The sequence below is a fragment of the Branchiostoma floridae genome, unplaced genomic scaffold, assembly GCF_000003815.2.
Source record: "Branchiostoma floridae strain S238N-H82 unplaced genomic scaffold, Bfl_VNyyK Sc7u5tJ_572, whole genome shotgun sequence".
Classification (NCBI taxonomy): Eukaryota; Metazoa; Chordata; class Leptocardii; order Amphioxiformes; family Branchiostomatidae; genus Branchiostoma; species Branchiostoma floridae.
The window spans coordinates 50,211-65,642 of NW_023365891.1; the positions used below are offsets into that span (position 1 = coordinate 50,211).

General features: G+C 39.7%; 1 protein-coding gene across 1 annotated transcript; it reads left to right on the top strand.

The window, feature by feature from the left end:
- The first annotated feature begins 6,517 nt into the window (after positions 1–6,517).
- On the top strand, positions 6,518–14,578 carry LOC118408944 (death-associated protein kinase 1-like). The gene is made up of 10 exons (XM_035809813.1): positions 6,518–6,616; positions 7,635–7,733; positions 8,083–8,181; positions 10,830–10,886; positions 11,140–11,271; positions 11,620–11,856; positions 11,944–12,037; positions 12,216–12,382; positions 12,625–12,825; positions 13,249–14,578. Exons 1-10 carry the CDS (start codon positions 6,518–6,520, stop codon positions 14,227–14,229), a joined length of 2,166 nt encoding a protein of 721 aa, XP_035665706.1. The 3' UTR covers positions 14,230–14,578.
- The last annotated feature ends 854 nt before the right edge of the window (positions 14,579–15,432 follow it).

A 15,432-nucleotide genomic window follows, 5' to 3' on the forward strand; every position in this document is an offset into this window, starting at 1 on the left:
AAGCGGTGGGAAATTTCGATTAGAGAGTTGTCATTTATGGTTTCAGTGCCCCAAATTTCGCCTCCATATAAAAGAATAGACTTAATGCAGTTATCAAATATGTTCAACAGGCATTTTGGAGAGGCAGATGAACGGATGAGGGATTTCAGATTGTACACAGCTTTAGGTGCTTTGAGTGACAGTTGTGTTTTTGCTAGGCAGAAGATGCCTGATGAAGTTATGTTCAGGCCTAAATTGCAATTATAGTTATACTTGGGCGTCTTGGCAAACACGTAGGTCTTCCAGTTTATTAGTGATATTTGGAAGCCTTAGCAAATAACCAGCTATATTTGTTTTGTAACGCCCTGCGAGCCAAAGCAAGCAACACTATACATAGTGGGCCTTGAGCTGGCAAACACCCACCACTACCGATTCAGTGAAGCGTGCTGCCTGAGTTAGGTTACAATAACAATGGACAGTTAGACTAGGGCTGAAACTGCACCTTAGTACATGACTTACTCATAGGAGTAGCTGTCCACTAACGGTACATGTATATGGTAAATATAATGTCCTTGAAGCCAATACCTTTGTTATCGACTAGAAACAAACAACTCAACATAGCAGATATAATTGCAGTCTTGTTATTACAAGACCCCCATGCATTTTTAGTTGCTTCTATCCAAAATAAAAAATCCCACTCAAACGCTTTTAAATCGATTAAAACCTGTTATGATATGTATAATACATGCACCTTGTAGTTCTAGGGTAAGCGCATAGCACTGGCTTGGCGTTGTGTTTACATAACGTCAATAGAAACGGAAGATACAACCGCCCTGGTTAGACCTATAGGGCCCCCAATTTTACGATCTAAAAGTTGAATTTGAAAAGGTAACTTAAGCAAGTAAAAACTTTCGGCAATGTTTACTTATCTTTGATAACCCCTCTCGTACATGTCCTATCACTCACAACTGGAGCAAAAATGATTAATCGCACAGAAGGCCATTTGTCTCCATGACAACGTAATGAATCCTTCCTTCCCATGCACCACCGCGCGGTAAAACAGGTGCGTCATACCTGGCGACTTCCGGGTTCACGTTAACCAGTAGTAAACTTGAGCAGCTTGTTGCACCTGCGATTTGGACGTAAATTATTAGCTTATATACGAACCAGACTAATAGATTTCACTCTCAGAAGTGGCGTGGAAAACATAGTCTTTACCAAACTGACTAGACTGGCTATTGTAGGGAGAATACCAGAGGAGTTGGTCCGCTGCGCAGCCCCGAAGGGTGAACAATAACTTTGGCGTGAATTGATTTCAATGGCCAATTTCCCGATTTTGTTTCCTAAGTCTGCGATCCTCGTATAACCCCGAAGGATGGCCTGGTGGTGGCTATGGAGACACACAATGTGATATGGTAAGACGTTAATTAGATTAAGTGAATAGGTGTGTGCAGTTGACTATATACGATTAGGTACATGTACATAGGTGTGTTTGCTTGGCCACACGACCTGTAACCATAACACACCTGATTGTTTTGTTTTTAGACATGTTTGTCGGGCTAACTGTATCCGGTCACGTAGAACATGCAGTTATTACCTTCGCCATATATATATATATATATACATATATATACTTCGCCGGTTATATTTTTCGCTATAGCATTGGTGTGTGAATCTTTATGTAGGCTAATACTATATATAACTCAAGAATGTGAGTATGGATTGTCATGATATTCGGTATTTGAGTAGCGGCTGCGGGAAGGACGTCGAGTTCGAAAATAGTTGGCGTAGCATTTTTAGTCAGGACGGTAGCCGTAATCTCAAAGCAGATCTTGGCATAAGACAGTTTCATAAGCTGGGGAAGGAGTTTAGCCGACAAAGGAGTAAATGGGACTGTCTAATGGCACGCAAGATCTGCTTGGAGATTAGATAGCCGAGTGTCTGTGTCCTTTTGTTTGCGGACAGCATAACTTCAGACTTTTCAAATGTTTTGCATGATATTTGGTGGATAGATTGGGGTTCATCATCATAATTATCATCATCATCGGTCGACGTGATCACACATGTTTACACCGCCCCTTACGGAGTGACATATCCTCTCGAATAACTGAGAACAAGACGGGGATGCGCAAGGTCTCCTGTCCGGGTGAATGATATAAATCACCGTGTGGCTGATACGGTATGGAGGTTCGCCAGGCCTCCATCCGGGTGATTTGAAGTGAATCATCAACTCCAGACAGAAGGGTTTGCTCCATCTCACACCACACCATCGCACGTTTGAGTGTTCTTTAGCGTGCATAGGGTGTTGCTCTCCCCATACACGGGACCTTCATTTCATGAGGGACAGCCCTAGCCGAAGCTAGCTCATTTTCACCTGAGTATAGTGAAGAAAGCCGTGTAAAGTGCCTTTCCCAAGGGTACAAAATCGGTGACACGGCAGCCGGATTTGAACCCGCGACCTCTCGGTCACGAGGCAAACACGCTGCCGCTGCGCATGTGACTGACATCGACGCTGATAAAATCATAGTAGGGTGCAGTGTTCAAGCACGACAAACTAATATGTTGAAGTCGAGGGTATAAACTACCAAAATAATGGAAAAACAGAATTGACGAAAAAGTTGTCGTTTAGAATTTTTTCAAAGACCTCTTTTGAAAGGGGTCATGCGGGGTCATGCGGAACTGCAGCCGACTCACAGGGGCAGGCAGCTGTAAAGGTCACGCGCATTTATACACCAAATGGACAAACATTAAAACGTTACACATACCACCTGACAGTCGACTCCTTATACTACCATATAGCAAAGCACGCTGTCTTTCACGTTACGGTGTTAACAGGCGCTTCTAGATTTCGGCCGCACTACTTTTTTACGCCTACGTAATAGATAAATCGCGGATAAAAACTGTGGGCTGCGACCTTAAAAATGGTAATGCTGCTTTCTCTGCTGAGCACTCAGCAATCGGGAAAGAGTATGGAAGTTGAACACACGCCACTACCAGTGGACTAGCCCCCTGCTGTAGTTATTGCACAAAGTTGTGTGGCCCAGGGCTACTGAAACGGAGATGGGCGCCGCCCTATGCACCATCAGGCGCGGGAAGGAACTTTGACTTGACTTGCCAGGTTCATGTTTTATGAGTAGTGGATACGTCTTTGGGCAGGGAGTAATTCGTGTACGTTTGGTGGCTTTAAAAAAATGCAGGGTCCGAGTTGCAAGAAAATGTAACAGCTGTCATACAGTAGTATTTTTCCATTTACGCCAATTACACGCTTTTAGAGATCAATGTAACAGCAACAAGGGCAGACAACCATAGTTTTGTCAAAGTGGTACTGTGTGAACTTGTAGATTTTGCTTTAAGCATTTGTGACTGCTCCACATATACAAATTAGAACACCTGCATCTCATTAAATGCACTATGTCCTAATTGCATTTTGCATTAATCTTTTTTATGGATGTACAAAATGTAGTTGAAAACGCCGTATAAATGTAGCTGGAAAAACATTATGCATGTAGTTAGAAACGCCTAGTATATGCAGTTGAAAACACTTGATGAATGTAATCGGAAAAACCGTATGGATGTACTATTTGGAAGCACCTTAATTTAAAAGCTGTAGTTGATGCTGCATGTTGTGAAACACCATTTGGATCTAGTAATGTAAGTCTTGTTATTTGCAGATTTGGCTTGAATGTGATAGCCTTTAAAAGTACAGATTTTATGAGAAATCTGCATTTACATTATTTCCCTTAGTACTTCACACTGATTATGTCATAGGTGACAACAATTACAAAAATTAAATGGCACAGAACAGTGCAAATCACTTTGGGAAATAGCTAGAAGAATCGTATCATTTTCTATGCGCTGAATATCGACAAAATGTATCAGACGTTGTAAGTTATAATTAATATTGTCACATTAATACAGAATCAAACTTTGCATTTGTAATAAGTGGAGTGATTTTTGAATGTCTAGTAAAAAAGCCATGCCTCTGGCAGTTTTAATGTGTCTTTCCCCGAGGCTTTCATATCATGCCCCCAAATCTTCAAGTTTGCTAGATGTGTTATTTTTACCAATTCAGGGGCAAATTAGATTAAGACGGGCTCACTAGGTTTGTTTGCTTGCCAGGCAGGATTTCAAGTAAACACAAATGAAGTCAGTTTTATCTTTATGGAAAAAAAAACATTCACTTCTGACACTGTGTACTTATAGTCTTCCTTGTGAATTACTAAAACAACGATTGTACTTAGGGTAATCTTTGCCCCTAAGAAAGTTTGCAATTATGCTATAAATCATCAAAAAAGATGCAAAGTGGGTTGCAAAAATTGCTGTAAACGTACTCCTTGCAAATCTTATGTTTGTAACAGGTAATGATTTCACCAGGTGGACCGCTCTAGTCTTTTTTCCGTTTATTGATTCTATGTGGTTTTGTTTCATGAGGCTTAACTATTGTGATTTCCTAACCGTTTTGAACATGACCTGAGTTAGATCTTGAGCTACCTTAGACTGCTCTACATTTCAAGCTTAAGCTTCAGACGTCCTTCAAGTCAATCATAACCGAGTGTGGTCGTGTGGCGTAACGGCAGGGTGTTTGATCCATAAGCCAGTGGTCCTGGGTTCAAATCCGTTGACATGCTACCGACCTTTAGCCATACAAAGGAAAGGTACTCTACACGACTGTCTTCACTTCACTCATAAAATGAGTAAATGAGTAGTTTAGCTTCTGTTAGGGACGTCCTTCGGATCGATAGGACATTAAATGGGGTCCCGTGTTTTATGAGAACTACACCTCAAGAATCAACCGCACTTATGAAAAAGTCTGGGGGACCTTCCAGGTGTGAGCTGATCAATTAAATCTGTCCTGATATGCAGCTTGCATTCCTCAGAACAAACCTGGTTTGTTACGCTATATGGCGGTTTACCGGGTGTACAATACAACAATAATGATTATATTCATGGAACAATATATTGTACCAAGAACAAAATGTATCTCTATATTCGATCATCTCAAGGCGTAAATACCGTCCCAGTCAATTCCGATTGATATGAAAGCTAAAGTCTAGATTCTGTAAAGCCTCTCTATGCGTTGCTATTATGTTGTAAGCTCGGACCCGATGGCGAAGAACTCGGATATGAACTCTGACCCGACTCCAGCTTTGACGATGTCGTTGGTTATTCATTAACTAAAAATGCGGAACTTTACGACACCGCCATTTTGGGTAAGTCACCTGCGAGTGACCGGAGGTCTGAGATCATCATGTTTTCCCTCGGTTAGAAAAAAAGAGACAGGTACAAGTACAGGTGAGTTTTATTGTGTCTGTTGTTTGGATTGAACTTGACGTTCTGTTAAGATATATTTGAATCTATATGGGCATCATTCAAACTAATATAGCCACGTCTTAAGTTGTTTTCTACCAACCAACCACTCACAATCTCAAACGCCATATCCTTTTTATAGTGCTTTAATAACCATTGCGTTTGTTTAAGGCTCAGTCTGATTCATCGTTCGATAGGTTAACAAAAGCAAATTGAGTGTTAATAAGATTGCCGATGTGTGATGTAAACATAGCTGTTATGTGAGGAAAGGTGTTATAAGGAGACCCGTATCGACAATCTGTTCCGTCGAAGTAACCTAATTGAAAATACTAGCACAGATACAGTGTGGTAGTAAGACGAATATGTATGGACCTTTCGCGACAAGGTTGAAAATACTGCGATGACAACTTATGACAAAAGTTTGATCGGTACTTTCTGACCAGGAAGCTTCGCTTAATATATACTATACATGTTAAGAATGCCGTCTCCCGTAGCTTTCGAGGGACAACAAATCAAATGCCCAGTTGAAACTCGGACCGATCAAAGTTCAGCTCGCGTTAACTGTATCCGGTCACGTAAATATAACATACACTGCAGCCAATCTATATGTTACAAACCGACGGTGGGTTGCACCAATACATCGTTGTTCTGTTCGAAGTATGCACGGTCTGTGGAAAAGAATACTAAGATGTGAGTTTATCTGTACAATAAAGGAATATTTGGCAAATTTGAATGGTTTGTGAAAATAAGTCGAAATAAAGTACACAATGCACTAGATCACTGGCCATCTGTTTATTCTTTTTATATTGTAGACTCTTTTATTCAGCACCGAGAGGAGTGACTGTGTAATGGGAAAACCTTTTTAATCTTTCAAAGATATTTTGATTGATTGATTATTTTGAATTCCACAGACACATAGTGAACATATTTTTCAAGTTCTATTTGATGTAACAGTTGGTTATGAAATCGCCAAATATCTTGATGGTTTGAACATCAATATTCATGACGTTCTAACTCCCAAACTCCATTAGCCACTGTTATCAGTACAACAAACATCGTGTAACTTAAAATGTGGGTGCAAATGTTAATGTTAACTCATTGCAAGTGGAATTATGGGGACCAAACCTTCTATTTGTGCAATCAATATTTGTGAAATAATACATAACCACAAATGCCAGCAGTTCAAGTATTTATACATCTTGATAACAGGTGTCAGGAGTAACGACCTGCCATGGACGGGTACGAGTTTCTGATTGCTGTGCAGAGGGGAGACGTGCAGGCCGTGAGGAGGTGTCTTCAGGCTGGGAGGGACGTCAATCACAGGTTTCTGGTAACTGCAGCTTATGTGTGTTTTAGATTTGGGAGGTTGGCGGCATTTCTACCCCTTCTTCTTATCTCACTTTGCTTGTTCGTACTCCAAATGCAGATTTGTCATTGGCATCACATGCTTTTTGAGCGAGCGGAGATTTCAAGCAGTCCGACTGCAAGTCCCCGTTATAAAATGTCCGAGCTTGGCAGTTCTAATGGAAATATACTGTGGTTCCACAGTCTTCACTCTGGATACATATGTGTAGTGTGATTGCCTTAACCATATCTACCTGTGTGTAGTAAAGGTTTGCATATCATCATAAAGTGTAGTGCATGGTATTCATAGAATTTTCAATTAATGATTGTTAAGAAATTTCTACTAATCTAAGAATGTTTTTGATCTCCCGCTTGTGCTCATAAGGCCTTGTTGATTTGATTATATGGATCACATTCACGCGCGCATCAATTGTCGGACATTTCCAAAGAAATAAAGTTTTCAGCCATACTGTAAACCATACATAGCAGCTACAAAATGAGCATATATATGCATTAGACTGATACAAATGTCGGAAAACAATATGAAAGAAAATTAATGGCATAGGATGCCAAGAAAATAATTATAGATGTCAAATAAAAAAAAAGATGTGAAATAAAGAGCATTGTTGAGTATTTACCATATTCTGTATGTTTACTCATTTGTTAAAAAGTCATGACCACTTAGATTTCACAGACAGGGAAACTTTTTGGTCAAACTTTTTTATTCGCACGCTCGCACCAGTTTTAGGGTTACGGTAGGGTGTCATCAATATAATCAAATCAACATGGCCTAATTCATGACAGGGGTCTAGTTTCAGTAGGAATATTTGTGATACATTCCAAAGTTATAACTATTTATTTTATAGTGACTGAAAGTTATATTTCCTGTAAAACTTTAGGTTCTACAATAATGGACAGTAATAACGTTATGCTGTCCTTGGAGGTCTGTTTGAATCCGCCGATATACAAAACGGCTTCATTTGCTTCTCCACCTGTTCACTCAGAATGACAGGACCGCACTCCATTGGGCCAGCAGGGACGGGAACACTGAGATGGTGAAGCTGCTGGTTCAACTCGGAGCTGATGTGGAGGCGAAGGACAAGGTAAATACCGAAAATCATCTCATTTAGTCAGAATAAAGGGGCAATTAGAAATTGTTGCAAAATGTTTACTGGTCTTAGAATATTTCCCGCTCTCTTGGCTTAGACTCATTAGTCATAGAACCAAGAGGCAAATGACAAGGGTTGTATTTCAAGTTAGTAAGAATGTTTGCACTACCTTCAACAAACATATTAATATATCGTATAGAAGTTACAATTGAAAATTATATTTTTCGTTAAAGTTTAGGTTTTACAATGATAGACAGTCATTATTGCCTGCTATCCTCGTTTGTTTATTTGAATCCGGTGGCTCACTAAACGTCTTCGTTTGCTCCTCCGTTTGTTCACTCAGGATGGCTGGACCGCACTCCACGTGGCCAGTTTGCACGGGAACAATGAGACGGTGAAGCTGCTGATTCAACTCGGCGCTAATGTGGAGGCGAAAGACAAGGTCAGCACAGAAAATCAGTAAGAATAATAAGAAACATACCTTTGCCAAATAAACCAGGTTTGTTATGTAGAATGATGTCTGTAGACAAATGCGTTACTCATTTCATTTTCTTTATAATTAAATGCTTGGAGTTGGTTTATAAAATTTCGGCATTTATTATGCAAATTAGATCCCAATTTACAATCAATTGATATCAAATTGTATCAAGCATTACTTAAGCTATCAGCATACCAAAAATCATGATGATCCTTTGATCCATTCTTGACTTATTCTCTTTCAAAGTCTTTAAATACACCTCTTACTCTCTTCCCTCTTTCTCAGTTACATATGTGACAACTTTGATGAAAGTACTATAATGGAATGCAGTGGATTTATGAACTTTTCCTAATCAATTATGCAAATTAGCTGTTAACTTGCATGATAAGTATCACATTATATAAGTCTTCATTTAGGCTATCTACATGCCAAAAATCATGACGATCCGTCAACACGTTAATATTTTCTCATTAATTATGCAAATGAGATCATCATTTGCATGATAAATGTGTATTGACATTTCTCTCTTTCTCAGCTACATATGTGACAAGTTTTAAAGCCCTATCATGGAATGTAGTGAATTTATAAAATATCCTCATTAATTATGCAAATTAGCTGTTGATTTGCATAATTGTTATCTCATTATGTAGGTCTTCACTTACGCTACCTACATACAAAAAAAACATGATGATCCGTCAACATGTTCATATTTTCTCATTAATTATGCAAATGAGGTCACCATTTGCATAATTGATATCTGTCGACATTTCTCTCCTTCCCAGCTACATATGTGACAAGTTTGAAAGTCCTATCATGGAATGTAGTGGATTTATAATTTTTCCTCATTTATTATGCAAATTAGCTGCTGACTTGCATAATTAGTATACCATTATGTAAGTCATCACTCATTCAATCTACATACCAAAAATCATGACGATCCGTCAACACGTTGTAGAGTTATTCTCATCCAAAGTTTGAAAGGAAACCGGCGCCTGCAGTTCCAAAAAAGCCGCTAGGGGGCCCAAACTCACAGCACTTACTCTCTGCCTCGAGGGCTATCTACCACTCAAAAATCATGATCACAGCATGTCCAGAACACGAGATATCAAAAATTGAGGTGCTGCTGCAGTACCTTAGCAAGCCGCTAGGGGGCCCATTATCGAACTTGACCTTCGTTTTCCCGACCCCTACCCACCTACCAAATATTATCGGGATCCATCCAAGACTTCTTGAGTTATGCTGTTAACAGACACACAGACACACACACAGACTCACAAGCCCAAAACATAACCTTAGCCATTCTGGCAAAGGTAATAAAGGGACAATTAATGATTGTTAAGAAATGTTTACTAGTCTAGTTCCCTGATCTCTCGGCTTAGGCTAGTTAGTTAGCCACGACAAGGGTTGAATTTAAAGTTTCCAGTACTACCTTCTAAAATTGTCTATACATGTGTAGCTTATAGAAGTGACAATTGATAGATTTATATCCTGTTAAAGTTAAGGTTTACTGAAAAGCGGGAAAAATACACGCGCAAACAGAGCGCGAATACAGAATAGATAGACACACTATCCTAGCAATTTCTGACAGATTAGAATACCTTTTAGCATTATATCAATCAAGTAATTGCGATTTTTGCAGTCGAATAGTGAGCAGTTAAGTCGCTAAAATTAGGTTACCATCAACAAATCATGATTGAAGTGTTGATATGTTATCGGTAATTTTATTTTAAAGATCGCTATTCACTACTAAAATCGCAATTATTTTATCAGTCAACATTTGAGACAGTGATGTTTATTAACACCGTTACAGAGAGCATTGAGCTACTGTCTTCTCCCACCGCTAAAGTTACCGACAGTTAACAATATGAAACAAATTAACATTTATGCATGTATATATAACCTAAAGTTAAGTAAGGTTACAGATACACATGCATAGGCATTTGACCAGGATTTTAGATTTCTTTTTTACGGACAGTAAATCAAAAATACGGAAATGAAAACATTGTACACGTATAAAACTCTGATGAATTATTCACGTACACGTACACAGGTTGGAACAACACCACTGGACTGGGTACATTTACAATAATGTGCAGCCAGAAAGTTTTGCTGTCCTTTGGGGCTCTGTTTGAATATTTTTACCAAAGTAGAATTGTCTATACATTGGCTGATAGAAGTAACAATTGACAATGTTTCCTGTAAAAGGTAAGATTTCACTGAAAAGCGGGAAAAATACTGGACGCAAACAGAACCCTTCAAGTGCAAAAACATAGACACACTATTCTAGCAATTTCTGACAGAATAGAATACTTGTTAGCCTACATCAATCAAATAATTGCGATTTCATCAGTCAAGTAGTGAAGAGTTAAGTCGCTAAAATCAAGCTTTAACACATCAAGATTAATGTCTTGTTTTGTTATCGGTAACTTAATCTTAAAGATTGCTATTCATTTACTCAGATCACAATTATTTAATCAGCCAAAATTGGTGGCAGTGATGTTTGTTCTCACTGTTACAAAAGACCGTGAAATACTCCCTTCCCTAACCACTAAACTTCGGAAATGAAAACATTGTATTAAACTACGATGAATTATCCTCGTACGCGTACACAGGATGGGATAAAACCACTGGACCACATACGTGACCAAGACCACAGACGTTTCCTGAAGGTAAGAAAATTCTTTCAAAGAAAAGACTTTTAATAGAACGAATACCATTATGATGGTCTTTTTATGGATCCAACATTATTTACATTTAAGAGCCTACTGCACACTGTTACGTTTTGTCTTCTCGATAAAGTTATTTGAATCGTGATTATAAATAAATAGGTGGATATTTTGATTTTGCGTTATGGATATCTTTAGCATAAAGCGAGGAAGAAACTAGATTCAGAAAAAGACTGCGTTTATATTGATCATCCAGAATCTGGCCACAGAGGTTCCATACCACAAACTAATGAAACAGTCCGGTGGGGTGAAAGTCGACAGGTTTAAAATGTGTATCTGTGGACCACAGGAAGCTGGCAAGTCTACACTGAAGGAAAGCCTGCAAACCGTACGAGCTTTTTTTACACTAGATTTCCTATCCAATTAGAACCTTCTAAACATTTTAAAGTAAAATCAGACATTAGTTCTGCAAAGAGACATTGATTTTAGATTACCCTTCTAAATATACTCTACAGAAACGCATGATTATGCAGGGCAATTACTGTTTCGTCACTATATCTATTATTCCTATGTTTCAATGTTGTTTTACATTAGACTGAAAAAGGTCTGCTACAGATTTGAATTGGTACGATTCGTACTGGTATGGTACCAATCACAGATTCTTCTCTTTACATCTTGAACTTTCTTTCTTATGACGCACTTATGGTTTTGACCTTGATCTAATAATTTCACGTAGGGACCTTTCACCGCCTTCTTCCGGGACCGAATGACTCCAGACCATCAGCCACACGAGCCCACCCCTGGTGTGAATGTGGGAACAACCAACATTCCCAGTGTGGGGGAGGTCAGTGTGTGGGACTTCGCTGGACAGTCGGAGTACGCGGTAACACACAGCATGTTCATGAATGCAGAGAACACAATCTTCGTTGTAATGTACAGCATCATGGATGATTCCCGTACACAAGAGAAAAAGGTGACTACAAGGTATAATCTACATAAGTATATTACTTAGATGATTCTTTTTCAATTCATCTAAATTGACATCCATAATAACTCACAGGTCCACTGGTGGCTGTGTTTCATCAAGTCCTGCAACACAAAGAGTAAACCTAACGTCATCCTCGTGGCCAGTCATGCGGACCAGACTGATGCAGGTTTGTTACGTTACATCATGGTTCCTGTCATTTACTTACAAGTATCACACGTGTAGAGCTACTACTAAAACAAGGAAAGATGAAAGCCATTTTATATTTCTTATGATATGATGTCCTCTCAATAACATTCTTCCGTACCAATTTTATCTACTCCACATACGTATATTATCATTGCTAGGAGGACACCAAAAGGCATCTTCTCTCCTTGAGCTGATGACGTCAGAGTTCAGGAATCAACTGGACATTTCAGACGAAGTGTTCCTGCTTGACTGCAGAAAGACTCGTAAAACCGACATGCGGCGTCTTAAAGACCTTTTGACGAGACTGAAGGCCCAGCTTCTAACAGTGAGTGGTGTCGTCTAGTTACAATGTTCAAAGTATTTCCTCTTAAATATTTTAGACAAACGTTATTCGCTTAACTTTAACACTGTCCTTATATGATATTAGCTGACTAGATTATTTTAAAAAATACAGAAAATGTGTCAAGATGATTTTTGTAGATGTAACAGCTCAATTCCATGATGTCTTGGTTATACATCCGCCTACTCAGTTGTTTTATTCAATCAATGTTTACTTTTATTATATAGCATCAGCGAGCCGTACCCAAACTGTGTGCTGAAATCATCAAGTGCCTACCCAAATGGACCAAGGAGAAGTGCAGCCCAAAGTGTCCCGTCTTGAGATGGACAGAGTACAAGGAGGCTGTGATGGAGATGATGGGGATCGACAGCTTGGCTGAAGAAGATTTTCTCAAGGAGTCTTCGAAGTATCTGAACCAACTTGGGGAGGTAAAAACTTGCTCATGTGTCACTTTTTTATCCATCTTTTTGTTGTTAATTACAATTAGCTTTCATTCAAATATTTGCTATTTCTTACTATTCTTAGTAAAAATGCACCCTAACGACTATTAAGTTTGAAAAAAAAAGTAGCAAGGCAAAGTGAAATTTGTGCTAAATGTGTGTTATTAAGAAATAATTCATCAGAGAATATTAGTGTAAAGAAGAAAAAGCCGTAAAAAGTATGATTTTCTGAATTTCTATGTTCAATTAAGGTAGAAGTCTGAGTGTGTACATATTTCGCAAATATCTCTTTGATTACACAAAATGTTCAGGTTATATCTTTTAACGATGCAATATTCATGATACTGTTAAGGTTGAATGTAGGTAATTCACCACTTGTCACGTAAACGTTTTTCTTTCTTGTTGTTCTAGATCTTGTTTGTCTCCTCAACTACTGAGCCCATTGTTGTCCTGGAACCCAACTGGCTCTGCACGGATGTCTTCGGCAAAGTGATGGCACCAGAAAACTTCCCCATCCATCTGAGAAGACCTGAGGGTATTGGTATTGTCACAAAAGAAGAGATCCAAAAAGTGTTCAAAGACGTCACCACCGATGTCGATCTCCTGATCATCCTGCTGCAAGAGTTCCAGCTCTGCCACACCTTTGATGGACAGGAGTTCATCTTCCCCGGGCTGCTGACACAGGCCATGCCTCCAGAGAAGTGGAAGCCGACCGCAGACCCCGCCAAGACCGTGTACTTCGGCAAGCAAGTCCAGTGTGCCGACACCACCGACATGTTCTCCTCCGGGTTCTTTCCTCGTGTGCAGACCCGCCTGATGAGGCAGCTGAAGAATCGCCCGCTGCTGTGGAGAGACGGAGCCAAGTGTTTCGACTGTAACGTGGAAAGTCTCATCAAGCTCTCTCCAGACGGCCGTGCGGTCAACATCGGTGTGCGAAGCGAGCAAGCCGACAAGCCGAGCTGCCAACAGATGCTCCAGCTGATAGAGAACATCCTAACCAACGAGCTCGACGAGTGCAGCCCAGGCACCACTACAGAGGAGAGGGTGCTCAGCGCTCGTGCACTGAGGGAACACAGAGAAGAAGTTTACTCCTACAGCATGGATCAGATCGACAAGGCCAAAGCAGAAGACGGCATCGTCCATCACGACATCCTTGGCTTCTCAGAAGACGTCAATGACCTCCTGTACGGCGGAAGAGACGACGAGGAAGAAGAGCAAGGAGCCGTTGGAAACACGATCAAACAGACGATTGTGTACGGGAGCGGTAACGTGTTTTTGAGAGCAGGTGACCATGCTCACATCGACATGCCAAGCGTCATGCAAGGTGACCTTGGACAGCTACAGATTGAAGGAAGTTTGCCTGATGATCTGGGACAGCTACAGTTGGAGTAAAATTAGTCTGATGACCTGGGTCCCATGACAACCATCATTAAGTTAGAAGGAAATGGCCTTGGTTACATGGAATGACTTCGGTTGTAACCAAAAATGTACCTGATGATCTGCGACAAGTACAGAATAGAAAGAACATTCGTTGCTTTGAACACCAAACACGCCTGTTGAACAGCAATTTATTTTGGCCCCATCGTGGTTGTCACCGCAGTTTACGGTGCAGTAATCAATATGTATCGATTTTGCAGAACTGAATCCACAGGACATTGTATCTTAGAGTAGTTCGGAAGATCTTCCCATGGTATGAGACAGTTATGGAGGTGATGGCTTTGCTGGACAAATGCTTTTTAATCTGTTTTCAATGTATAATCGCAGTATACGTAGATGTGCCGTCTACACATTTTTCATTGGCTGAGCAACACCTGTCAATCAACAATGATTCCGCAAATTGATGTTAGATTAACGCCTCCCCGTGCTTGCTGGGGGCACTTTTGGTCATATTCATGATTTAAGATTTTCAGACACTAGGTAGTTTCTAAGAATGTGATGATAATAACCAGAACAAACTAGAACGAAATACATTATCAATGGCATGAATTCCGTCTCATGAATTCCAGACAATGAAAATGCATCCTTTGCAAGAAAATGTAACAGTTTTAACAGTCATACTTTACCATTTTGCCATTTGCACGTTTACCAAGCTCAATATAACAGCACGAACATAGTTTTGTCAAAGTAATACTGTGTGTACCTGTAGACATTGCCTCAAGCATCTGTGACTGCTCCACAATTACAAATTATAACGCCTGCATCTAATAAAATTCACTTGGTCTTAATTTGCGGAAGCACTTTATGAATGTTAGAGGCACCTTTTGCATGTACTTGAAAACAACGTATGGATGTACAAAATGTAGTTGGAAACACCGTATGAATGTAGTTGGAAGCGTCTCACCAATGTAGTTGGAAACACTTTACTGCATTTTGCGAAAACACCCTATGAATATAGTTCAATTTTGTTATTGGCAGATTTGGCCTGACTGTTAAACCATTTAATAATACTGTTTATTTCAGACATCAGCATTGATTTACTTTATTTCCCTTAATACTTTACACTGATTTTCAATAGATGGTAACAAGTAAGAAAGGGAAATGGTACAGCTCAAACTACTTGGGAAATAGCGCTACCGAGCTAGAAGGATCGCATCA